The 27,048-nt window shown below is 40.3% G+C and overlaps 2 protein-coding genes across 3 annotated transcripts in view; one reads left to right on the top strand and one right to left on the bottom strand.

Annotated features, from left to right (window-relative positions):
* PLXND1 (plexin D1) overlaps positions 1 to 18,880 on the top strand; it is a 196,319-nt gene extending 177,439 nt beyond the window's left edge. Inside the window, exons 34-36 of the mRNA XM_031955593.1 lie at positions 11,750 to 11,890; positions 12,437 to 12,511; positions 13,030 to 18,880. Coding sequence (XP_031811453.1) covers positions 11,750 to 11,890; positions 12,437 to 12,511; positions 13,030 to 13,146 — 333 coding nt within the window. The 3' untranslated portion in view covers positions 13,147 to 18,880. The remainder of the gene's footprint in view (positions 1 to 11,749; positions 11,891 to 12,436; positions 12,512 to 13,029) is intronic.
* A 2,855-nt stretch (positions 18,881 to 21,735) lies between these two features.
* Positions 21,736 to 27,048, bottom strand: part of LOC105749591 (histone H1oo) — a 10,084-nt gene continuing 4,771 nt past the window's right edge. The window contains exons 3-5 of one of the 2 annotated variants that reach the window (XM_031955582.1): positions 24,760 to 25,330; positions 22,824 to 22,882; positions 21,736 to 22,285 (exon numbers count right to left, since the gene is read on the bottom strand). In XM_031955582.1, the coding sequence (XP_031811442.1) occupies positions 21,878 to 22,285; positions 22,824 to 22,882; positions 24,760 to 25,330 (1,038 nt within the window). In that variant the 3' untranslated portion in view covers positions 21,736 to 21,877. The remainder of the gene's footprint in view (positions 22,286 to 22,823; positions 22,883 to 24,759; positions 25,331 to 27,048) is intronic. The other variant, XM_031955586.1, reaches the window with a different exon arrangement.

Here is a 27,048-nt window from a genome sequence, read left to right as displayed (position 1 = left end):
GATATGCTGGGGGGGGGGTGTGATTCTATTTCAAGAAGAGTTTGGCCCAGTTGGTCACTGACATCCCTTCTAACTTTGAGATTCTGTGTTTTTGACACTCCTGCAAGAACTGCAATTTAGAAATTCAGTAACACCCATCTCAGGGGAGAGATTAAACCCAGCATTGATCCCATAGGTTGGGTTGGGAAAGAAGTATGATTGCTATCTTCAAATACCTTATGAGCCATCCCATTAAAGAAGCACTAAACTGGTTGTTTTGACCCCAAAAGTCTAGGGACAGTGGGTAGAAGTTGCAAAGGGGCAAATTTAGATTTTATGTCCCCCAAATTAGAGCAATCCAGTGGAATAGGCTGCCTCAAAAAGTATTGAATTCACATGTGCAAAAATATTTGTAGCAGCCCGTTTTGTAGTTGCAAGGAGCTGGAAATTGAGTAAATGCCCATCGTTTGGAGAATGGCTGAATAAGCTATGATATGTGAATGAGATGGAATATTATTGTTCTATAAGAAATGATCAGCAGGATGATGTTAGAAAAACCTGCAAAGACTTAACATGAATTGATGCTAAGTGAAATGAGTAGAACCAAGAGAATATTATACACAGCAACAAGAAGATTATGTGATGATCCACGGTGATGGACGTGGCTCTTCAACAATGAGATGATTCAGGCCAGTTCTGACTTGTGATGGAGAGAGCCATCTGCATCCAGAAAGAAGACCATGGGTACTGAATGTAGATCACAACATAGTATTTTTGCCTTTGTTAGATAGAGATAGATAGATAGATATGTTATTCCCTTCTTCTTCCTTTCCCCTTCCCTATTTCTATAGTAACTATAAATCTGGACTGCTTTGTTCACCTTCTCTCTCCTGGATGCTTCTATGGAGGGGCAAAATGGCAAAAAGGCTCATTTGGGGCAAAGTGTGCAGGCTTTATCCATGGTGACAGAAAGAGGAAACCTGCTAATTTGAACTGGCAGAGATGGATGGTGTACCTACACTAAAACCTTCATCCATTCATTCCATTTGTAAATTGTAAGCTCTTTGAAGGAACAGTTACATTTTGATCTAAGAGTTATGGATTTGTAGTCAAAAGATCTGAGTTTGCAACTTAGCGCTGTCACTTTCTACCTATATGATTTGGGCAAGGCTGGAAACCTGTCTGGGCTTCCTTTTTTTAACCATATAAAATGATCAGTTTATACCGAATGCCCTTTCACATTCTGTCTCCATCTATGATTTTATGATCACATTGTCCCTGCCCTAACATGATCCCTTAGAGAAAACATGGGGCATAATAAATGTTTGTTGTTGAATTAAATTGGTCTAGTAAAGGTCCTCGGGGGACCTACTATATTTGTAATTAGTGTTTCCATCATTTGCATGTTAGTGGTGCAGGAGTTGAGAGGAGGAAGGAACTTCATAAATCTTAAAAGACTTCGTATTATGTAAATGTGTTATTTTTATTATTCTAAAGTTATTGATGTCATTCTCTTAGAAATTTTAAACCTTTGCCTGTCATCTTGCTTTCACTATTAATTTGTTTCCTCTGAAGGATGGGTTTCCTGAACAAAAGTAAACTCCAAGCCAGGGACTGTTTTAGAACAAACTGCATAATGGGAGGAGACTGAAATTAGGGAATTTGTTGTTATTCAGTCATTTCAGTCATGTCTGGCTCTTTGTGACCCTATTTGGATTTCTTTGGCAAAGATACTGGAGTGGTTTGCCATTTCCCTCTCCAGGCCATTTTACAAATGGGGAAACTGAGGCAAACAGGATGAAATGACTTGTTCAAGGTGACACAGCTAGGAAGTATCTTAGGCTAAATTTGGATTTAGGAAAAGGAGTCTTTCAGATTCCAGCCCCCACAGCCTATCCACTGTGCCATCTAGTTGCCCCAAGGAGATTTTACCAGTTATATAAAGAAAGCAAAATATATATATATTAGCTTTCAGTGATATGTACCTCTAGTCTGAATCTAGGCTTTCTCTCTGACTGGTATAGAGTGGGGCAACAGCAACCTTCATAATCATCAGTGAACCATCTTTGATCATAGGATTTAGCTAATAATACTAGTTAGCAATTATATAATATTGTAAGGGTCACAAAGTACTTTCAAAATATTTCATTTTATCCTCACAACCTATCCCCTGGTAGGAAGGTACCATTATTATCTCTATTTTAAAGATAAGGAAACTGAGAAAAATAGAGGTTAAGTTCAGAGGTTAATAAGGTTAATAAGAGATTAATTCAGGTCCATGACTGGTGTTCAATCACTGAGCCATTGAGTTGCCTCATTTAAAATGAAAAGGACCTTACAAACTGTCTAGCACAGGGTTTCTTTGTTTTAATTTCAGTTCCAAATTCTCTCCCTCCATCAGTCCCCTTCCCTACTCATTGATAAGGTAAGAAATGTAATCTCCATTACATATATTCGAAGTCATGTAAAACATTTTTCCACCTTAGTCATAGTGAGAAAAAATGCAAGGAAAATAAAGAAAAAAGTATGCTTTAAGCTGCACTCTGAGTTCATCTCTGGAAGTGGAGAGCACACCATGAGTCCTCCAGAATTATCATGGATCATTGTATTGATTAAAGTAGCTAATTCTTTCACATTTGAACATCATTACAGTATTACTGTTAATATGTAGAACATTCTTCTAGTTTTTCTCCCTTCATTTCACATCAGACCATATAAGTCTTTTCAAGGTTTTTTGAACCTATTCCCCTGGTCATTTCTCATAGCACAATAGTATATCATCACAATCATATACTATATAGCTTGTTTAGCTAGATATTTTCCAATCGAGGAGCATCCCTTCAGTTTCCAATTATTTATCACCAGAAAATAGCTGCTATAGCTATTTTTGTACATGTGGGTTGATTTTTTTCCTTTTTAAAAATCCCTTTGGGATACAGACCCAGTAGCAGTATTGCTAGATCAAAAGGCATAAATAGTTCTGTAGTCCTTTGGGCATAAGTGGCTATTCTTACAGAAGGGTTAGACCAGTTCACAACTCCATTAGTATACTTATTTTTCCATATCCCTTCTAGCACTTGTAATTTTCCTTTTTTTTGCCATATTAGCCAATCTGAGGTAGTGTTAGGTAGTATCTCAGAGTTGTTTTAATTGTAATTTTAATTATTAGAGTTTTAGAGCATTTCTTCATATGACTATTGATAAATTTGTCTTCTTCTGAAAACTGTTCATATTTTTTGATCATTGATCAGTTGGAGAATGGTTCTTATTTTTATAAATTTGGCTCAATTCCCTATATATTTGAGGAATAAATCCCTTCTTAGAGACTCTTGATATAACAAATTTTTCCCAGTTTCCTGTTTTCCTTCTAATTCTGGCTGCATTTCTTTTGTTTGTGTAAAACCTTTTAAACTTCTTATAATCAGAGTTATCCATTTTACCTCCCATGATTCTGTCTTCTTGTTTGATCATGAATTCTTTCCTTATCGATAGATCTGACTGGTAATTTTTTCCCAGCTTCTTCTAATTTGCTTATGATATCACTCTTTATGTCTAAATCATATACTTATTTTGAACTTATCTTGGTACACAGTATGAAATGCTTAATTTCAGCCAGACTGTTTTCTAATTTTTCCAGCAGTTTTTGTTGCCCCAGTAGCTGGGATTTTTAAGTTTATAAAATACTGGTTACTATGCTCATTTATTTCTGTATATAGTATACCTAATCTATTTGATTGATCAACCATTCTATTTCTTATCCCCATTGTTTTGATGATTTACTACTTTGTACTATAGTTTGAGATCAGGTAATCCTTGGCTGCTTCCTTCATTTTTTTCCCATTGATTCCCTTAATATTCTTGAACTTCTGTTATTCCAAATGAATTTTGTTATCATTTTCTCTAGCTCTATAAAATAATTCTTTGATAGATTGGTAGGGAACTGAATCAATAATTTCACTTAGGTAACGTTATCATTTTTATTATAATGGCCTAGCCATATGTAATGAATATTTATTTCTTTTTTTTATTTCTTTTTTTTATTTAATAGCCTTTTATTTACAGGATATATGCATGGGTAGCTTTACAGCATTAACAATTGCCAAACCTCTTGTTCCAATTTTTCACCTCTTACCCCCCCCACCCCCTCCCCTAGATGGCAGGATGACCAGTAGATGTTAAATATATTAAAATATAAATTAGATACACAATAAGTATACATGACCAAAACGTTATTTTGCTGTACAAAAAGAATCAGACTCTGAAATATTGTACAATTAGCTTGTGAAGGAAATCAAAAATGCAGGTGGGCATAAATATAGGGATTGGGAATTCAATGTAATGGTTTTTAGTCATCTCCCAGAGTTCTTTCTCTGGGCGTAGCTGGTTCAGTTCATTACTGCTCCATTGGAAATGATTTGGTTGATCTCGTTGCTGAGGATGGCCTGGTCCATCAGAACTGGTCATCATATAGTATTGTTGTTGAAGTATATAATGATCTCCTGGTCCTGCTCATTTCACTCAGCATCAGTTCGTGTAAGTCTCTCCAGGCCTTTCTGAAATCATCCTGTTGGTCATTTCTTACAGAACAGTAATATTCCATAATATTCATATACCACAATTTATTCAGCCATTCTCCAAATGATGGACATCCATTCAGTTTCCAGTTTTAAGCCACTACAAAAAGGGCTGCCACAAACATTCGTGCACATACAGATGAATATTTATTTCTTCATTTATCAATGTCAATCTGTCTTTATGTGAAGAATGTTTTGTGATTGTGTTCATATAGTTCTCCTTTATGTCTTGACAGGTAGATTCCAAAGTGTTTTATATTATCTGAAGTTAAAGAATTTCTTTTTCCCTCTATGTTTTGTTGGTACTCCCTAGAAATGTTGTTGCTTTATGTGGCTTTATCTAGTCCATGAGTTCTTTATCTTTTTTGTGACTTGGTTCCCATGTGCCCCCCTGCTCTTTCAGCTGAGAAACTTGCCTCACATTTCAATGAAAAAAATGAAGCCCTTCACCAAGAGTTTCCTCTTCTCCCTCTTCATACTTTTGTCTCATGTGAAGAAGCAGCCTTTCTCCTTCCTAAGGCAAACCCCTCCACAGACACAAGTGACGTGCTCTGTTCCATTTTCTCCATTAGATTGTGTACCCTGTCATCCCCATTCTTTGGTCTCTCTGACCACTGGCTTGCTTTTCTGCTGCCAATAACATATGCCTAACTCATCATCAGAAAGCCTTTGTTTGATCTGTCTACCTCCACTGGCTATCTTTCCCAATCACTTCTTTTTAGCTTTTATAGCTGAAGTTTTTCCACTTCTATTTCTCTCATTTCTTCTTAACTCTGTACAATTTGGCTTCCAATGTCATCATTCAATTGCAACTGTTCTCTCCCAAGTCACCTTTGATCTCTTAATTGTTAAAGCCAGTGTTCTATTTCTCAATCCTCATCCTTCATGACATCCCTGAAAACTTTGATCCTTCCTTTCAATATTCTTCTCTTTAGGTTTTTTGCAAAAATGCAAAATTTCTTCTATTTCTCCTTCAACTTTTCTCATTTTCTTTTGCTAGATTTTCATCCAAGTTGTACCTACTAATTGTTCTGGATCCTCTTCTCTTTTATCTCTGCAATTCCCTTGATCTCATCAGCTTCTGTGGATTAAATGATCATCTCTATGCAGGTGACTCTTAGATCCATTTATGCAGCCCTAATTCCCTTTCCTGACCTGTAGCCTTGCATCTCCAATTGCCTATTAGAACATCTCTAGCTGGATGTCCGATGGGCATCTTAAACTCCACATGTCCAAAACACAGCTCATTCTCTTTCCTCCAAGCCCTGCCTTTCTCTTAACTTCTTTATTACTGTCAGGAGCACCACCATTTTTCCAGTTGCCTAGGCTTGCCATTTATGTATTATCCTTGACGTCATTCTCATTGCCTAGATAATAACAAAAATAATAATTATTATTATAACTAGCCTTTATATGTTACCTTAAGATTTACAAAGTGTCTTACAAATTTTATCATATTGTATCCTTACAGCAATCCCTTGAGGCAGGTGCTATTATTATCCCCATTTTGTATCCTTGACTTCACTCTATCATTCCTTCCCCCCAAACCATTGCCAATCTGTTACCAATGTTACTTTGTGACATCTCTCCTATATTCCTCCTTCTCTCTCTCTCGTACCACTACCCTGATAGAAGCCCCTGACACTTCCCACCTAGATAAATTTAATATCCTGCTGATTGGTCTCCCAACTTGCTGCCACAAGTTTCCCTATTCCAATCATCCTCCTCTCAGCTGTCATATTAATTCTCTAGAATCTGCAGATCACGTATTCAGAGCAGTGGTTCACTTTCACCCCAAGGATAAGATGTAATGTTTGACTTTTTAAAGCCCTCCACAACCCCTTAATACCTTCCTTCCCTCAAACTCTGCAAGTAATCTCAACACTTTGGCATTTTCACTGGTTGCCCCCCATGAACAACTGCTCTCTCTCCTCATTTTTGCTTCTTAGCTTCCTTCAAGTCTCACTTAAAATCCCACCTTCCAGAAGAAGCCCTTCCCTGTCCACTTAGGAGTCCCCTGCCTTCCATCTGACATTATCTCCAATTTATCCTGTATATATTATTTTTGTTGTATATATTATTTTGTCTATAATTGTCTGCACATTGTTTTCCCCACTGGATATCAAACTGTGTAAGAGCAGAGACTTATTTTGCCTTTGACTGTGTCCCTGCATTTAACATAGTGCCTAGCACATAGGAGGCACTTAATAAATCCTTATTGATTTATCTTGATGCTTACAAACTTTTTTTCCTCAGGTTTTTAAATGCATTAAAGTAAAATACATAGTATTACAAAAGAAATCAATTATATTGATTGATAGTTATCAAAATATTTAAAAAACAACAAAAAGTTAACAGATTTCAGGGTAAGGATCCCTGATCTAGTCCAAGCCCCCCATGTTCAGAGGAAGAGCCTGAGTTTCAAAGAGGACCAGTGATTCCTCAACATCACTCAGATAGTTGTTATCATAGCCAGGATTTGAACCAGATCCAATAAAACATTAAGTTCTTTTTTTTCCCTATCCTTACCACTTAGGCTAACAAACTATAGGCACTTGATAAATGCTAGGAAGACTGGATTCTGTTGTTCTTCTAATTACAAATCCATTTCTCTTTTTCCTATTCTATGGCATGTATAAAAATTCCCAGCAAGCCACCTTCTCTTCCCTATCACTGTGTAATCCATTGAAATTGAAAGCATCACAAAAGTTCTCGGCAGAGATCAAGTGGCTGGATTTCCCTAATTAAAGAACCGGGAGAAGGATAGGGAGGGGACCCATTGTTTATATTTCTTTTTCACATTTCTGACCTGCTATCCAACACCTCTGCTTTCCTTTATCAGGTGACAGATAGGGTTAGAGGTTAGTTAGGGTCAGCTAGCAGATGGAAAAGGCTTCCAGCAGCCCAGTCTCGTGGGATAGAGGGAAGTGAGATTGAGCCAGAAAGGAAACTTTTTTTCACTCATCAGAATAAAGGAGTCCCTTTGCTAGATTCCAACTTGCATCCCCTCTTCCCTTTAGCCACCAACAATGGCAAGACTTCTCTACCCTGATCATTCATGGATTAACAGGATATAAGTGCTGTGGCGGTAGAAAGTGTTCCATTTTGGTCTTCTGTCCCAGTGCCTGGTACATAGTAGGGTACTCAACAAATGCTTATTAATTGATGGATGAATTAGTTTGGGGGGAGAAGGGCTTGTAGCATTACTTTGTTTTGTATGCCTCCTTTTACTTCCTTAAGCCCATAAATTCAAAATTATGCTATCATAGAAATGGCAGTGATTGCTGAAGACAAGAAAGCAGTATATTTGTCTAAAGTCATAAAGCAATTTAAAGATGGGGCCAGGACCGAGACTCAAGTGTTCTGATTCCTCATCAGTCACATGAGACTCCCCCCAAAACAGTGTACCAGTGTAGCTTCATGGGCGTGCTACACATGTGTAACTATATATTTTTATGTATATGTATACTTTTGTACACTTCTTTATAATTATATTTTAGTATACTCAGTTTCCTTTATATCTTATTTTGTGAATTTAAAGACCTGATTCTGATTTCATTTTTTTCTGGTTTAGTCATTTGAGTCAGGTCTGATGTCATTTCCTTCTCCAGCTCTTTTCCTCCACAGAATGAGGAAACACAGTTAAGAGACTTGCCCAGGATCACACAGTAATAAATGTCTAAGGAAGAGGAGGCTTCCTGACTCTAGGCTTGGTGCTCTATCCACTGACCCAAAGGGGTCCATAATCTTCAGTTTGACAAAGACGTGGAGAAGGAAATGGATGAAAAAGACACTCTGTGATTTTTAGGAGTGTTATTTGCCTTGGCTGTTGCCTAGGAGAACCCCACCAGCTTGGAAATTTACCCTGACTCCTTCACTGGTGGATTCCTGGAGACTGGACAAAATGAGTTCTTTGGTGAGGGAGGGCAGAAGGACACGACTTAGGGTGGCACTTTTTGCTCAGTTGTCCCTATTGCTTCTACCAATAGCAATTGCCCGAGCCCTTCCTTCACAGGCAGCAGCAAATTTTCCTTGTTGGGGGGTGCTGGTAGAGGATGGTCTTTATTCTTAAAGAGGCCCATGATGTCAGGGAAGTGCTGCCATGACACACAAATGAACTGGATTTGGGTGAAGGAGGGCTGGGCAAAGATCTCTCCTTCAGAGCCATCTGGTCCAATGGCCAGATATCGATCTAGACTTAGATTTTTGTTTGAAGGTCTGCAAGAGAGGAACCTTTCCTCACTGCACACTCCTATTTATTGGGGGTAAATCATCAGACTGAACCTGGAAAACAATGGGAAAATGAGCCTTCAAATAAAACCTAGCCCTCTAATTTAGTCTACAAAACCCTTACAATTTCTCCACTGGCTGGAATTTCTCCATTCTCTGTGACCCTCAGCAGCTTGAACCTGAAAAGGCAGGATGTACATAGTAGAGAGAGCAGAGTAAATGAAGTTTGCACAGCTAATGGTTTTTTTTTCCTGTGCCACTTTGCAAATGGAGTGTATAATGGAGTATGGATAACTGGTAGGGCAGCGAATAGAGCACTAGGCATGAAATTAGGAAGACCTGAGATCCTAGCAAATCACTTCACTGCTGTTTGCCTCAATTTCTTTATCTGTAAAGTGGAGGTATTAGGGAAAAAAATATATATATGTATATGCATGCTATATGATTAGATATTATCTGCCAGGGTTGCTGTGAGGATCAAATGAGATAATTGTAAGTGCTTAGCACAGCACCTGGCACATAATAAGCACTATATGAATATTAGCTGCTGCTGCTATTGCTACTACCACCACTACTACTACAATTACCGCTACTATTAAACACCTACCTTCATACATATGTTATGTATATATCCATCATCATATTATTAATTCTTTGAGGGTAGGGACTGTCTTTTGCCTCTTTTTATATCCCAGTGTTTAGTACAATGCCCAGCACATAGTAGGTCCTTAATAAATATTTATGGATTGATTTCCTACACACACACACACATGTGTATGTATGGTGTATATAAATATATATGTGTGTTCATATATATATACAGATGAAGATATGGGCAGCTAGGTAACACAGGGGGTGGAGAATCAAGAAAACTCATTTTCTTGAGTTCAAATCTAATAATCTCAGATATTTATTAGATGTATGAGCCTGGGCAATTCACTTACCCTTGTTTTGCTTCAGTTTTCTCATCTGTAAAATGAGCTGGAAAAGGAAATGGCAAACCTCTCTGGTATCTCTGCCAAGAAAACCCTAAACGGGGTCATGAAGAGCCCTACATGGCTCAGATAAGTATACAAGTGCCACAAAAGATATGGTCATGTATAAGGAATGGCCCGGTCTGGTCAGCCAGGCTCCTCGTGACATCCCCAAGCGATGGAAGGCTCCCAGAGCCCTTAGATGTTTCGGCAGAAGAGCAGGAACAATCTCAAACCATTGCTGAGTCAATTATATGTCAAATGAGAGCAGAAGAGCAGACTGGCATTAGCTCTACATAGTGCTGATTGACCGCAGCAGCAGGAGCCCAGAGCATTTCTCATACAAAAAGCCCCCCGCTTTCAGGCCATTTGGTGTGGGGGTGGGCAGTCCCTCACACCCGGGTACCCAGCTAAGAAGTGGATTGCTGTCTAATCCCCCAGTCCAATTAGTGGTGAGCAGAATGACCCAGAGACGGTTAATGCTGAGAACATAATAGGCTTGTAGAATGGAAGAGACGTGAAATTGAGATGGAGCTAGCACACAGTCAAGCAGAAGGACAAAACAACCCAGATGAGGCCGTAATAATGATGCACCCACACGAAAAGAGATGGGGCTGACATTCAGGTGAAAGGCTGAGAACTGGGAGGGGCCTTGGATGTCATCCCGGCCAGTCCTCTCACTTTACAGAGAGGGACACTGAGATGCAGAGAGTTTGCCCAAAGTGACTTAGCTGTGACAGAGGAAGAAGTCGAAGCTAGGTCTTCTAGCTCAAATCTCATTCCCTTCTCTCCATACTACGTGTGGGTGTATGTATATACACACACACACACACACACACACACACACACATACCTATATAGATATATCAGACTGACGTTTCCCCACAGCATTTCTTGGTGAATATATGCATCTCAATACTGGGAAGGGAAACAGTATGGTATGATAAAAAGAGCAATGAATGGAGAATCAGGAACCCTGGGTTTGCCTCCCCAACCTGCCAGCTCTGTGAGCAGCTAAGTCACTGTGTAAAGCAGTGGTTCTCAAACTTTTGTTTTCAGTATCTTTATCCTATCTATTAAAAATTATTGAGGATCTCTCCAAAGTATTTTTGTTTATCTGGGTTATATTTATAGACATTTACCATATTGGAAATAAAAATATTTTTGAATTTGTAGACCCTCTAAAAGGCTTTCAGAGATCCCCAGGATTCTCTAGACCATACTTTGAGAACCACTTTTCAAAAGGGTATATACCTCCCTGGGCCTCAGTATCCTTCTCTGGAAAGTGAAGGAGACAGAAAAATGTTCCACTAATTGGTTTTCTATCCTTGCACATACAGAACCTTAAAATGTCAGAGCTAGAAAGAAGTAACTAATCCAAGGATTCTGAGTCTGGGATCTGTAAATTTGGTTTCTAAAATATAGATTGTCACCTTGGATATATGTATGTACACATATATTTATACACACACACATAGACAACACATATAGATGTGTGTATATTTATACACACATATATAACACCCATACACATGCATGCATATATTTATACATATATACAACACATATACACACATATGTATATATTTATATACAATGTGTATATACACTATATATATATATATTTGTATGCACACATATATACAGCCATAAATACACATATATTTATACATATATACAACACATACACATGTGTGTATATTTTTATACACAACACATATACACACTTATATATACAACATATGTGCATACATGTACATATACACATGCAGGTATGTATTGTGTACCTATACATATGGGTATATGCATATAAAACTCTATTTCAACTCACTTTGTAACCCCTTCTCCTAAATTGTCTGTACTTAAGAACCTGAGTGTGAGCAGGCTCCCCTAGGCTTCGGCAGCCCCCCAGAGTCTGTCTGAAGCTGACCTCCCGGTCGAGTTCATCCTCCAGACCCAGTACAGCATCTAATCCCTCTCCTTCTCCCCCAGGATTCACCAACCAATAAGCTTCTCTATGCCAAGGAGATTCCTGAATACAGGAAAATCGTGCAGAGATACTACAAACAGATCCATGATATGACTCCCCTCAGCGAGCAGGAAATGAATGCCCACCTTGCTGAGGAATCTCGGGTAAGGAACAAGCCTTGTCTTGGGCATCAAGTAGCTGGGACTACATAGGTGACACAAAATGGAATGGCTGGGGGAGGTCTTTTTTAATCAACCTTGTCCCAGGAGGGAAATTGAAGTGGTTTCCTCTGAGAACTTTGATGCAATGGGAGAAGATCCAGCTGATTCCGGGTACTCTTGCTCATTTTCACCCTAGAATTGATCCTAGGAGAGGCTCCGTACCTGCAGCTCCTGGAAGCCCAAGCCAAACTTCTTTGACACAGTGTGGACTCTAGGAGTGGGACGGGGCAAGGAGCGGTCCACCATGTTTCACCCACTGCCTTAAAAAAACGCCAGTTTTTAGCCTCTCCTAATGGGCAAAGGGAAAATTCAAACCTGGATCCTTAAGCAGTCTGTCTCTCCATCATTTAGGAGTGGCTGAGCCCGGCCAGAGCCATAATGCGAAGGGTCCACCTCACAGCTGAAGAACACGTCTCATTCATTTCCCCTTCTCCTCCAGGGTTAACCATCCTCCATCCCCACTCTCATGTTCTCTCTCTTTCTCGTTAGAAATATCGGAATGAATTCAACACTAAGGTCGCCATGGCTGAGATTTATAAATATGCCAAGAGATACCGTCCTCAGGTAAGCTTATCAGAGACAGGGCCAGTTCCAAGGAGGGGGCAAGATGACATTTCAGCCACTTTTTTCATGTTCTTCCCAGCCCCCCCCCCAGACCCCGTCTTTAAAAGCATCTGATAGCCAGCTAGCTGGCCCAGTACATATGCACCAGCCCAGGATGGGAGTTCAGATCTAGCCTGATACTCACTAGCTTTGTGACCTTAGTCAAGTCACTTAACCCCAATTGCCTCCAAAAAAAAAAGTATCTAATAGATGAATTTACACTCAAGGTCATTTCAGTTCAGTCATAAATTTCCTCCCTTTTCTAGAGAATTTTGCATTTTAATAGGAAACCTCAGGGGGAAAGCAGTGCTTGATTCAAGGGGAGAAGCTGCTAATGGGAAAATTGGGGAGCAAAGGGACCTTTCCCACTCCCACCCCCAGTTTTACTTCACAGGAGGGTTTACACAGATTCTATCCACTTGGTCAGTCCCCTAAGAGGCCCCATTAACAGCACCCCCCCCCTTGTCTTTCCTGCCCAGATTATGGCTGCACTCGAAGCTAATACAACTACGCGACGCACCCAGCTGCAGCACAAGTTTGAGCAGGTCATTGCCCTCATGGAGGATAACATCTATGAATGCTGCAGTGAGGCTTGAGACCTTCTCCTCCACCGGGCTGGCCCTGCCCCACCCCCACCCCCTAGAAGTGACCTTCTGCTATCTAGTGCACTGCTAACTCTGAGACGTCTTTAAAAAAAAAAAAAGTATATATATATATATATATATATATATGAATATATATAATATAGACAATAAATATCTATTTTATGGTGTGCTGTATGGTGAAAAAAAGGAAGAAAAAAAAACAGCAACCCAGGAATGAAGGCCCCAAAACACAATATAAAATGGGAGACCCACTGAAGCCATGTTTTGTCTTTGATTTATTTTATTTTTCAAACCACTTGCACAGCCCGGAGCTGAAGAAGAAAATAGATATCTAATAGGACTCCACCAAAAAACAAAACAAAAAAAAAAACCTTCCCTCAGCTGGGGCAACTGTTTCTCAGAGACTCCCCTTCGAGAGAGAGGAGCTGGTCACTCAGAGAGATGGAATCCTGGCCCAACCTGAGCCACAGTTGGGCCACCTCCAAGCCACTGCCTCCCACAGACTTCAATCCTTTGTCATCCTCTTCCTCATGGCCCAGCTCCTACTATACAGTCTTTTCATCTATTTCCTCTTTCACAGGGTCACCTGCCCCATAAGTGGAGGGCAGGGGGAGGGGAATGGATGGAATGGTGTCCTGGGACCAGCTACAACACCGGGCTAGAGAGTTGAGGGACTTACCATAGGTGGAAACATGCTCCTTCTATCCCCTAATGTCTTCTGCCTTGACTCCTCCTCCCCCAAACTTGGGGCTACTGGTACCTCGCAGATGCTGACCCCGGGATGAGGAATAAAGTCTGCCCACCTGCACACACACACAGACTCACACCCTACCCCCGGGCACTGAAGATGGCTTCCTTCACCCAGGCTTTCCAGCGCTCAGCCAGAACTGCACAAGGGGTGACCCTAGACCAGGGCACCTGGAAGAACTGTCTGGAAGGCCAAGCAGGGGACGGGTATCAGGGCTCTGATCATCCCCATCACCAGAGGGGTACCAGCGCCAATCCAATGCTACCTCATCCAAGCTAGGCCCTGGAGGGGAGACACCGGCATTGACCACAATGTGCCACCAGCCTTAACAAGCAAACTGCCATTTTATTTGTTCTTTGATTCATTGATGAGGACGAGATCCCGGATCGAATGGGGGAGAGAGAGTTGGTTTGCAGGCGTGTCACCCAGATCTGCAGTTTCCAAGGCGCTGCTGGGCATCCCGACTGGGATGGTGACAATTTCAAGTTTCACACGGACGGGACAAGCTGATGGAAGCTGAGATGGTGAGAACATATGGACGAGAAGCCGCCTCCCATGACAAATAGGAAGCCAGGCCTGCACGTATTCCACCACAGACCAGTTTTCCCTTGGCTACGTGTCTGGAATAATGTTCTGGACGGACAGACCAGGGTTCTGCGAGTAGCCGGACCCACAGAGGAAGACGGAACAACAAGGGGGCAAAGAAACACTGGGGATTAAAAAATAGGTGGCTCTGAGAGCGTGCCTATTGGCAGAGAGGAATTTCCAGGTGAACCAAGGTTGTAGCTGGGCTACGCTGGACTTTCAAAAGAGGTTTCTAAAAATAGCACCACTTTTTTTTTGCTAAGTTTTTTATAAAACACACACACACACACACATCACACACAAACTGTGAATAGCTGCCAGGTTGCGTGAAGGATACAGAGGCTGATAGAAGGAATGAAATGGGAAGATGGGAATTTTGTAGCAAATATGGGAGGGAACAGTACTCCTCCCTCACCCCATCCCCAGGCCTAGAAATGCCTGGAATGGGGCAATCTTCACTTGACACTGGAAAGGTAACATTCCTCAGAAAGCAGTGCTCCTCACAGGGGTGACAGAGGGAGGTTATACCCAATTCCCCGCTCCCTGGTTTAAAAAGCCAAAAAAGCATTTTAAATTAAAGGCATCTCTCTCCCCCAACACACCTTCACGTTGGTCCTTTTGGGAAAGAGACCCCAAGCCCCTGGCTTTTCTTTCCTTTCGTGGAATGATGGGCAAAGGGTATCTATACTGCTGTTCAAGAGGATGGGTGGGGAGGGGGGAGCTTCGGAAACTTCTTTGTAATAAAAACAAGATGAGAGAATATGTGGCTGTGACCATTTACTATGAAAGGGCAGAACCAATGAGAACCAGGGCTCCATGGCCTGGCAGGGACTACATGCAGAGACCACATTAGGAGGAGGGAGGGGAAGTACTCCCTCCTCTTAGTTTTCCCTTCCCAGTTCCCTCAACTAATCACATGACATGGATTCAAAACTTTTAACCGTCCTCTGTATACTCCAGCCTACTAATTTTTTTTAACTGCGGCACCCAGAATCGAACATAACACCCAAGCTGAGATCTGAATAACAGAAGACAGTGAGACTATCACCTGCCTCCCTTTTCCTGAAAGCTCTTTTGGCTGCTCCCTTACACTGTTGACTAATTGAGCTTGCAATCCACTAAAAACCCCAGATTTTTTTTTTTTTTTTAGAAAAATTGCTAACTAACCTCGTCTGCCTTTTGTACTCAAAAAGTTGATTTTTTTTCTTAATATCCACAGATAAATCTTAGCTTTTATTACAAGCAAATTTCATTTTATTACATTTAGTCCTGTCATCCTATATTAGCTGTCTCAATCAGCACTGTCATCTGCAAATTTGATGAGTATGGGCCCCCCCCCCATGTCTTTATCCAGGTTATTCATAAGAATGTTAAATTGTGCAGAACTAAACAGATCTCCAGGGGACTCCACTGGAGACTTCCTCCTGCATTGACATCAAATCATTAACTATTTGAGTCTCTTCTGGCTCTAAATAAAGCCTATGCTCTTTTTCCCAGGTAAGCCTGGACCATCCAAGTGGAGTCTGCACTAAGACAGTAACCGCCGTCTCACTGACTGCTGTACTGAGTTTCCCAATCCCTTCCACAACCAGGGCAGTCTTATTTATTCAAAGGGAATTTTGTTTTTTATAAGCAGCCTCATCTACTCATCTCATTGCTCTAGGGCCTGACAGTTTAAAATGTGTTTTGGTATTTGAGATCGCACATTTTTCTAAGATTAGTGACTACAACTATATATACACACACCCACACGATCACAGACTTAGAACTGGAAGGGACCATGGAGTCCAATCCCCCTATTTTAGAGGTGAAAAAAAAAAAAAAAACAAAGGCCAAGAGAATTTAAGTAATTCCCTAAAGCCACACAATTTATAAGCATCAAAGTCAGGATATGAACACAATCCAGACTCCAAGTTCTCTTCCCCCGTGTTTCTTTTTTTTTTAAGCTTGAATTAAACTTAGTAGAAAATACCAGGGAGGTACTGTTACAAAAATCAGCAAACACACGTTGGAATTATGATGTCATCTAAATATTTTTAATCAGTCATTTATAAGTTTATTAAAGGAAATTTATAAATATGGGGATGTTTAAAAGCAAATCCTTAACCTCTCTGGGGCCATGAATAAGAACAATAGCTTCTCCCACTGAACATCTTTCAGTGTTCCCAGTGATTGGCGATTGAGTCAGAAGGAAGGAAACGCACAAGAGAAGTGGAAGGAAGGAAGAAGGGCAAACACCATGAGAATGATACAACAGAACGGTTATTAGCTTTTATTATTCACTGGGTTGAAAAACCAATGGATCATACAGGCATCAGTTCATAGAGCTTAAAGAGATCTTAGAACCCAACCCATTCCTTTTATAAATGAGGGAACTGAAGCCCTGAAAGGGAAAATGATTTGATCAAGATCACATAAATAGTTAAGCTACCTGGGTTCTGGCTTTGCCTTTCTATAATGCTGGTCTGGCATTCTTTCAGTCACTTAATCTTTCTTACTTTGCTGCTCCCAAGCTTAGGCCCAATTTCTTTGAGAATCAACTTAAACGATTGTCTTCACAGGCTATGCTTCCATCATCCTGCCTTCCATGTGTATGGATTTTTTTCTCCAGATAGACACCCTTCATTTTAGCTAGTTCCCCATTCCACATTGCTCTGTTCTTTCCTATTTCCATTTACCTTTGCTCACATTATTTCCCTTGCCAAGAACGCCCTCCTCTCCACTTGGCCAAATCCTAATTTTCCCCTTTTAAAGCTCAACTTGGGTTTTCATCTTTCTTGGAAACCTTTCCTTCAGGCTTATGACCCCCAATTTCCTTCTCTACCTTCCAATCATGCCTCCAATCTAAATTTTCTGCTCCTCTATCATAGCCATGTTGTTACCAACAGCTTAACTCCGTCAGGCACAAATACTAGCTAATTGTTTCAAGGTTTGATACTATCTTTATAAACAAGACAGGGTTTATAAGCATACCTCCTCTACCATTTTCTGGCTTCTGCAACAGTATCTAGGCCACATCCTGGCCCATTGTAATTGGTGTTCAATGGAGCCTTAAAAGTTGGGAGGGAAGAGGAGAGGAAGACAGATGGAATATAAAGTATTGATAGATATTGAAGACAGAGGCAGAGGATATACTTTCCACAAATTAGGACTAGAGGAAAGCCTTGGAGAAATAAGGAAAAAAGAGGTAAGTGGCAGAGGCGATTTTGAGTATAACCAAGAATCGACAGTGGGAGAAGGGGATGGGAAACGAGAGCATGATGGAAAGAATAATGAACTTGAATGAGTTCTAGTTCTGTTCAGGTCCTAATCCAGTTAAGTTTTGACTGTGGACATCTCCACTTTAAGACACTGAGTTTCGGTTTACCTAATCTCTAAAACGGTACTAATATTTACACCTTGTTAAGTTTGCTGTAGGTATAAAAATTGGGTTACCTTCAAAGAGGCTGGGAGTTTTATTTTTCCCCAATATGGAAAGAAAGCCAATAAGAAATCTGGATTGGAGGGCAGGGTTTCTTCCTACAAAGGGAGTTTTAAAGCATCTCTTACATCTAGCACAGTTTGCCCTATGATTACTTAAGGGAAGGAAAGAAATCATACAATAATATGGAGCAATTATACAAGGCAGAGGCAGGAAAAGGGAAGCAACACTGAGCCTGGGAGGGAGACATCTAGAAAATAAATGACTGTGAGCACAATCACTTTCATCTTAACTATTCAACCAATTTTAGTCCAGCACTCAGTTACTTATGTTTCTGAAGCACATTTTTGGGGACCAGACCTGTGATTTCATTGATGTAGGAAACTCCCAGTGAGGAAGTTCTCTTTATCAACATAGATGACAATCTGTCCAGCAATTACCTGCCATTTTAGCGTTATCCAGGGTGGTAAAGATTAGTTAAGTGACCTACTTACTCAGAGTCACATAGATCAGAATTTCTTATACTTTTTCCATTCATTGTGAATGAATTTTGACCAGAGAAATTTGTACACGACCCCAAGTATATAGGTATATAAAATAGGTATAAAAATCAAACATTTACTGGGAACAAATCCTAATTTTGCAGAGCCCACATTCAGTTAGGAGATCCAACATGGATCGCAGATCACAGTTTAAGAAGCTGGGACATACACAGTACATATAAGAAGCAGAATTGTAGCTCAGGTCTTCCCAATTCCACTGGCTGCTCCCTCTCTTTCCATGGATTAGGTAAACAGGACAAGTATTACTCCCATTTTGTACATTGGGAAATTGAAACTGAACGCTTAAATAATGTGCCCAGAGTTGTGACTGAGACAAGATTCAAATCCAGGGCTTTTGACCAAGCATAATATTCTCTAATGCCAAAGTCAGCACATATCTACCAAACTGTAAGGTATGAATATGGTAAATGTTTTCCAAAAACAAAACCGCATCAAATTAAATAAATCAAAATCAAAGTGAACCCTGTTTTTACCTTTCCTGCATTCCTAGAAACTAGAATGAGCAGATTCTATTTTGTCCATAGGGACAAGTGATCTAATTTCAATTTCACTCTGCCTCTGACCTAAGGATTTAGTAGCAAATAAACAGACTTTTAAAAAGCCATTATGAAGAAGTGACCTCCTGGACCTCAGAATCCTTTTCTCTGGAAGGGGGATTATAAAGGGTCAGATCTGAGGTCAGTTACCTTCCAGTTCTAACTTTCTATAGGTCTAATGATATAGCTCTGACCTCTCTATCTTATCCCAGCTTACCCATCCCCTAAGGGTGAGGAATCTTTTTCTTTTGAGGGTAACTGACAGACAAGAGAAGGAGGGAGAAATCAGCAAGGGGGGGGGCATCTGTTGCTTTTTAAAAAGGAGTTGTTCATTTAAAACAAAGAAATTTTATATTTATTTTTCCTCAAAATCAACAAAAAAATGACTTTAAAATGAATGTTTCTTCCTAGAAACGAGAGAATTAAAACAGACACAGAAGAAAGAGAAAATTAAAATTTCAGTGATTTCCAGAGTCCTGACAAAACTATGATTTAACCCATATATTCACCCATTTTTTTATTGAAATTTAAAATTTCCTTTCTAAAGGGCAAAAAATGGCAAATTATGGAAAAATATTTGAATTTCTTCCCAATATTTGGAAACATGAAAATTTTTAAAATCTCCTTTTCAAATGAGGGGCAACTTTTAAGATTCAGAAAACAGGAACTATTTCAGAGAACATACATCTCTCTTTGGGATCAGAGGATTTGAGCTGAAAGAATCCTATAGTCCAGAGAAGTCTTCAAAGTATGGTCTGGGGCCATTTGGGGTCCTTAAGTCCCTTTCAAAAAGTCAAAACAATTTTTATAATTTTACTAAGACATTTTAATTTCTAGTACTGTAAATATCTATGGATATAACCTACATAAACAAAAGCTAATGGGGAATCCTCACTAATTTTTTAAAGTATCAAAGGTTCTTAAAAATCAAAAAAGGTTTAAAAACTGCTGCTATTGTCCAACTCCACATTTTACAAATGAGGGAAACTGAGGCCCATAAAGATTAAATTGGCAGAGTCAAACTCAGCTTCTAAGCCCAGCATTCTTTCTATAAACTACATTACATCTGCATGGAGTAGTCCTTTGTTTTTGTGTCTCCCTACCTGATAAGCTTTCATACCCATAGAAATCCAAGACTGGATTAAGTTAAGCTAAACACTGATTTCTTCAGTCCACCTTTCCACATCCAGAAAGGGTTCTAAAGCCTTCATCCCAGGGGGATTAAGTGTATACCAGAAGAGTGGATCATAGGGCTTTTCAGATGGATTCAGTATTCTGTTCTAGAAATTAAAACAGTGTGTTGCAAGACATCCTATGGTCCTGGCTGGGAAAAGGGAATTCAAGCCCAGTGCTAAGGAACGTTAGCTTAGAAGATATCGAAAACAATGCTTTCCTACCAAATTTAGTCCAGGATACACCAAACTTCCCCAACTCTTTCTACAGCCTTGAGTAACGGACCATTACCTGTTGTTTTCCATGGGATTCCAGTAAGACAAACTACCAACTGACTCAGCCCTCCAAATTCTTTCACATATAAATTTAGTGTGGTCGTCCAAAAGTCACGCTTTACCATTTTGACTATATTATCTCCACTCAGGATTCTACTGTGATTTCCTATTAACCTCCAGAATAAAATAAAAACCCTTCCATTAATCATTTAAAGCCCTTCAAAGCCTGGTTCCAGCCTACATATCCAGATTATTTCTCTTCCAGGCTTCTTTGCTATTTTCTGCCTTGGTACCTTTATACAAACTGCCCTCCTCCCATCCCTGAAATCAGCTCTCTTGTCTCTCCTTACTCTGAATTTTGAACTTTAAGTCTCAATTCACTGCCACTTTAAGTTTTTTTCCCCTTCCGTCTGAAATCACTGCATTTGTATTTTTCTATGAAACTGCTGTTTCTTCTTCCTCCCTCCCTCGCCCTCGTCCCTGGAGCACAAGTTCCTTGAAGCCAGGGATTGTAGCAGCTTTGTAACTCCAGGGCTTGGCATTTAGTACCAATCATTGCCAGGTGAAAACTTTTAGCTGGCTAAAACTAAGAGCCAACATCAAGGAGGTCATATTGGCAGGTGGGCACCGGTTTAGTCAACTGGCATTTATTAAGTGACTACTGTATACCAGACACTTTTGCTAAGCACTAGAAAAGCAAAGGAGAAGACAGTCCCTGCTCTCAGGGAACCTACAATCTAATGAACCAACCGGGATCTGCCAGTGTCAGCAGAAGCCTTAAATATAATGACTTGGGAAGAGGCGGCATTAAAAGGAGTTTTTTCTCATCAGGAAATCCAGTGGTAGGAGTTAAGGTGGGACCTGGGAAGAAAGCAAGGAAGAGATGGGCGGCCCCAACATTCCCAGAAGTCCAGCATTAGGTGAAGCTAGCCATAATTCAGCTGATGCTAATTAACACTAATCTGTCTGCCTCATCCCTTTGGGCTCCCAACCCATCCACACTCACAGCATCTCGTCTCCTGATCCAGCTGGCAACCTTCTCTGTTCACATTAGCAGATGCCACGGGGAAACTGTTGAAGCAGCCAGACGAGGCTTGTGCTCAGATTTTCTAGCCAGCCAGAGGGCAGAGAACAAGGGGATGGGAAAGGCAAGCCATCATCTCAAGAGCTGATCTGGTATGACCAGCTACTGACCAATTCCCCTACCTGCCAGTTTCCTTCCTTTCTATACTTCAGCCAAGGCCCTCACGTCTTGTACACACTTGACCCTAAGATTGACTAATGCAAAAAGAACACTTTATTAACAGGTAGATACAAGTATCTCTGTCTCATTCTTTAAAAGAAAAAGAGAAAAAAGTCCATTTATTTCAAAATCAAGTTCCCTGTTAGAACCCCGTTCTAGGCTATTTAACCTTTGCACCTTATTTCACCTTCTTGCTGGCTGGCTTGGTTGAAGAACCTTTGGGGCTTTTCCCAGTTTTCTTGAATACTTTAGAGGCTTCAGGTTTCTTTCCTTTGCTTCTGGGCTGATCTTTAACTGTGTCGGATTCCCTCAACACTTTAGATTGGGAGGTAGAAGACTTTATACCTACATCCAACTTGCTCTTGTTCTGAGCAGCCGTCTTTGATTCATCACTTCCCTCTTTAGTTCCCCCAGCCTTTCTGACTTTAGACATGGCAGCTGCCCCTTTGGATTTTACTTGGATGTTGGGTGATCCCTTTTGCTTTCTGGTCTTGAGGGGTCCTTCAGAGGCTGCCCGGAGTTTGGTTTTCTCTGCTTTACGATCCTCTACTACTTTCTTAGGTATAATGGGAGCTTTTTTCTTGCCCTGTATTAAAAAGGAGAGAAAAAAATATATAAGTTTGGTCGGGAGGAGGATTGGAAGCCAAAACAAGCATTTATTAAGCACTTACTGTGTGCCAGAACTGAGCTAAGAGCAAGAATCATGAAAGCTTAATGAGATGGGACTAGAAACAAGTTTTTTCTGAAGCTAATAGATTAATTTTCCTACCTTGGAACTTTGAAAGAGGAGGAATTTAACCTTTGTTCTGGGTTGTAAAAATGTGCATTTTGGAAATTGCTCGATCAAACATTTCCTGCCTCATTTGCAGTTTAGGAATGAAGTTCCAACGTCAGGACTTAGCAGGAAACTGGATCTGTTCCAACATTCCTCACGCTCAGGCCCATTTAGATGTTACCAGACAGAGCTGTATGTTTTGATGGATTTTTATTTTTTTATTTGGGCAGGGGGGGGGGGGAAGGATGGGCAAAGATAGAGGGAAGAAGGGAATGGGAAGAGGGTCCAGACCCTATAGTTCAATCCAGTTTGGGGAAGCCTTTGAGAGCCAGGACTACGTTCTACTTACTTTGGTAATTTCAGCCTTTGGTTTCATGCCCCTGGCTTTAGCTCTCACCTCTTCCACATCTGTTGAAAAAAATGAATAAAAAATTGAGAAGCAAAACTTTGCCTTAAGAGATATCTTTTCCCTTGTGCTTTAAAGGGACATAGGACTAACTCCTTCCCAAGTCCACTGGAGGAACGAACCAATGACTTCACTCAACTAAGAAGCTATGGCTAGGTTGGTGTTGAGGGGGTTCAGACATGGATACCGTGCCTGAGCTAGACTAGCTGGACACTGGCAGAACTCGAAGTCAATGGGAGTCAATCGCAATCTTCCCCTTGGATAGGGAATGTTTCATTGTCTTTATATCCTAGCAACTAGTAACAGTGCCGTATACACAGTAGGCCCATAATAAATGTCTGTTGATTAATTGGTGATCTCTTAAAGGAAGCCTTCCCTGATCCTCTCGATTATTAGTACTCTGTCATTATCACATGGATATTTATCTGTTTACGTGAACCATATGAGTTCCCTGAAGTTAGGTACTGCTTTTCTCTATGAGTTCTGTGTTGCTAGGACTCAACCCAGCACTGTGCAAATAATAAACATTTAATAAATGTTTGTTGAATCAAAAACTGAAAAGGGAAGGAATATTGGGAAGGAGGACGGGAAGAGTATAAAACCGTTTAGCTGAAGGGGATCTTAGAGTTCCTGCATGGTTCTAAGTTCCTCATTTTAGAGTTGAGGAAACTTAAAGCACAGACAGGAAATGACTTCAGCATGGAGAGTCAGGAATAGAATGGTCTCCAGGCTCCCAGATCAGTGATTTTTCTATTATACTATGTTGCCTCTTATTTGTAGCAGTCAAGGACTAGGGAATAAATCTAATAAATCTATCTCTCTCTGTCAATTATATTAGAGATTTCAATAATATCCCCCTACCACCACCCATATAGGGGAGAGAGAGAGAGAGAGAGAGAGAGAGAGAGAGAGAGAGAGAGAGAGAGAGAGAGAGAGAGAGAGGGAGGAATGGCGAACAGAGTTGAAAGGAGGTGGAAGATGGAAAGGGCACCCATGTGTGCTCAACATTCAGTGACTTGAAAAGTTTAGTTGAAATGGTTTCTTCATTCATGGAGCTTATTCTCTTATGAGAGATAGAACACTTACAATCAGCAAAGAAAGGAGAAGGATGTAAGAACCACTTATTTTGGTCTATCTTTTCTGGACTACCTCCAGTTATAGTATAACTTTTCCACAGAACCACTTGGGATCCTGTGTATGATTATACCAAGTGTTATATGCAGATGAGAAGATAGACCAGGAAAATTATTGGAAAATGATGGCCAATCTATACCATCATCTTGGACCAATTGTCTTTAAGAAATGACCTATGGCAACTCATCACCATGATGGGGTTCCTGAGATCTTTTTTGGATTTTAATAGAGCTCTAGGCTCTTTATCTTAGAATTTGATCTCTAATTATTTTTTCTTATGCTTATCTATATAAATTTATCAATCACTTTTTAGTCTACCTACAGGCTCAAGAAATTATCTAACAATCTATACCCATATTCTTAACTTTTTGCCACCAAAATAAGTATATTTTAATGGTCTCCAAATAATTTTTCATTGATGGGGAGCCACCATATGTTTTAACTTCCCAAGAGAGGACTAATAATTAAAATTGCAAATTGGGGAAAGGAGAGATGTGGTAGCAAACTATCAGTTGTTATTTGAAATGCTGTTAAAACTTGGGGGCAGGACACAGGAACAGCATGGCTGTCACTAATGGTCCCAAATAGGCCTCTACATGCCAGTTCTTCAACCTTCCAGATTAGACTACTGATAATTCCTTCTGGTCATCTATCACAAGCCTGTAGGCAACCTATCAGAGGAACTCCTCACTAAGAGTTGGGGAACCTTAGCCTTGCACTCGCTAAAACCCTTCAGATTGCCTACCTTTTTTGGCTCTATCACCTTTTGGTTTTGAGTCCTCCTTGGCCATCCCCTCCACAGTAGCTTTCTTAGCCTTCTCGGGAACCTTCGTCTTGGCTGAAGCTTTCACAGGAACCTTCTTCACTGCTGTAGGAACTTTCTTCTTGGTTGACTCCTCTGCAGGAACTATCTTCTTAGTTGCAGGAACCTTTCTCTTGGGTGAAGCTTCTCTGGATACCTTCTTCTTGGTTGCAGGAACCTTCTTCTTGGGCAAAGTGTCTCCAGACACCTTCTTCTTAGTTGCTGGAACCTTCTTCTCAGATGAAGCTTCCTCAGACACCTTCTTCTTAGTTGCTGAAACCTTCTTCTCAGATGAAGCTTCTGCAGACACCGTCTTCTTGGTTGTAGGAGCTTTCTTTTTGGGTGAAGCATTCGTGGGCACCTTCTTCTTGGTTGCAGAAACCTTCTTCTTGGTCTCACCCTCTGAAGAAACATTTCCAGCTTCACTGGTCTTAATGACCTTCTTTTTCTTGGGTTTGACAGATGCTCTTGACTTTTTAGTTTGAGTCACTTTGATTTTATTCTTGGTCACTAACTGTAGAAGTAATTCAATAGGTCAGTACTAATCAAAAAAACTCAGAAAAACCCAACAGAATTACCTATCAAATGAAAATCTCTTTATTGTGATACAGAAAATTCAGAGCTTATAAATGCTAGAAGCTAAAATTTTGGAACTGGAAGGAGACTGTCTGGTACAGTCCCTTCTCATAGAGAAGGAAGCCATAATCCAGAGAAGTACAAAGACTTGGACATACCTATAATAAGTAGGAGAGTTGGGTTCCACAAAGCTGGTACTGATACTCTGACTTCTAATTCCCCTGTACCATGCTGTCTCTTTCTTGGGTTGGTTTTTTTTTTTATCTGGAGTGGCACTGGAGTACACACAAGGGTGTTCCTCAACAAAACGACTAACCTGGCAGAATAGGTCTTTGGTGTCCTTCAATTCTATCCCAACATGTACCTCCAGTCCCTGAACATGGATGATAATCAGACAGTCAAATGGCAAAAGCCCAAAATTCAGAGCCAGAAGACCTAGCTTTCAAAGATATATCTGAATGCCCCTCAATTAGAGAATAGCTGAATAAGTTATGGTATATGAATGCTATGGAACATTATTGTTCTATAAGAAACCACCAGAAGGATGATTTCAAAGAGGCCTGGAAAGATTTACAGGAACCACTGAGTGAAATGAGCAGAACCAGGAGATCATTATACATGGTACCAGCAAGATTTACAATGATCAACAATGACATGATTGAGGTCAGTTCCAATGATCTTGTGATGAAGAGAGCCATTTGCACCCAGAGAGAGGATTATGGGAACTGAATGTGGTTCACAACATAGCGTTTTCCACTCTTTTTGTTATTGTTGTTTGCATTTTGTTTTCTTCCATTTCTTCCCCTTTCTGATCTGATTTTTCTTGTGCAGCAAGATAATTGTATAAATATGTGTGCATACATAGGATGTTAACATAAAAAAGTATATCTGACATTTGAATGCTATGACCTGGGTAATTCAGTCAACTTCTCTCTTCAACCTCATTCTTTGAGCTTTCATTTCCTCATCTGTTAAAAAGGGGAGTTGGGACTTAAGGGAGAAAGATACATGCTCTAACCACTGCATAAAGAGTTTTGAGACTAAGGAGGTAACATACATAGAAACACTTTGTCCAGTGACAAATACTATGTGTTGTGTCATAGTTAGATCGCAAAAGTAATTTTATTTCCTCTTTTAACAGAGCAGGAGAATGCTATCAATATAATTTACCTAGATTTGAGCATGACATCTGAAGATAAAGTCATATATATTACTCTAAAAAAAGATGGAGATAATTGGAAGGTTAAAGGATTAGATTTGATTCAAAACTGGTGGCGTGGTCCCTGGTCATGGATAACTTTATGTCAACTTAGAAAGTACTACGTAACTATCTCAGGAATTGGCACTAGCCTTGTGCTACTTGATGTTCACCAAAAATGTTATGGTCAAATATGCAGACGTCACAAAGTTGGGAGGGATCCCAAATATGCTGGATGTTGCAAGCAGCATTCTGCCCCCTCTCCACCAATTCCCCCCCCCCCAAAAAATAAATCTGCACCAGCAAAAATATGAGGCTGAATTAAATGTGATGAAATTTGATAAGGACAAACATGGTAGCTGGGTGGGGCAGTGGATAAAATACTGGACCTGAAGTCGGGAAGACTCATTTCCCCAAGTACAAATCTGGCCTCAGACATTAGCTATATGACCTTGAGC

This window comes from Sarcophilus harrisii, chromosome 1 (assembly GCF_902635505.1).
Source record: "Sarcophilus harrisii chromosome 1, mSarHar1.11, whole genome shotgun sequence".
Lineage (NCBI taxonomy): Eukaryota > Metazoa > Chordata > Mammalia > Dasyuromorphia > Dasyuridae > Sarcophilus > Sarcophilus harrisii.
Note: the sequence above shows the minus strand (reverse complement) of the source record. Positions and strands in the feature narration are given on the sequence as shown.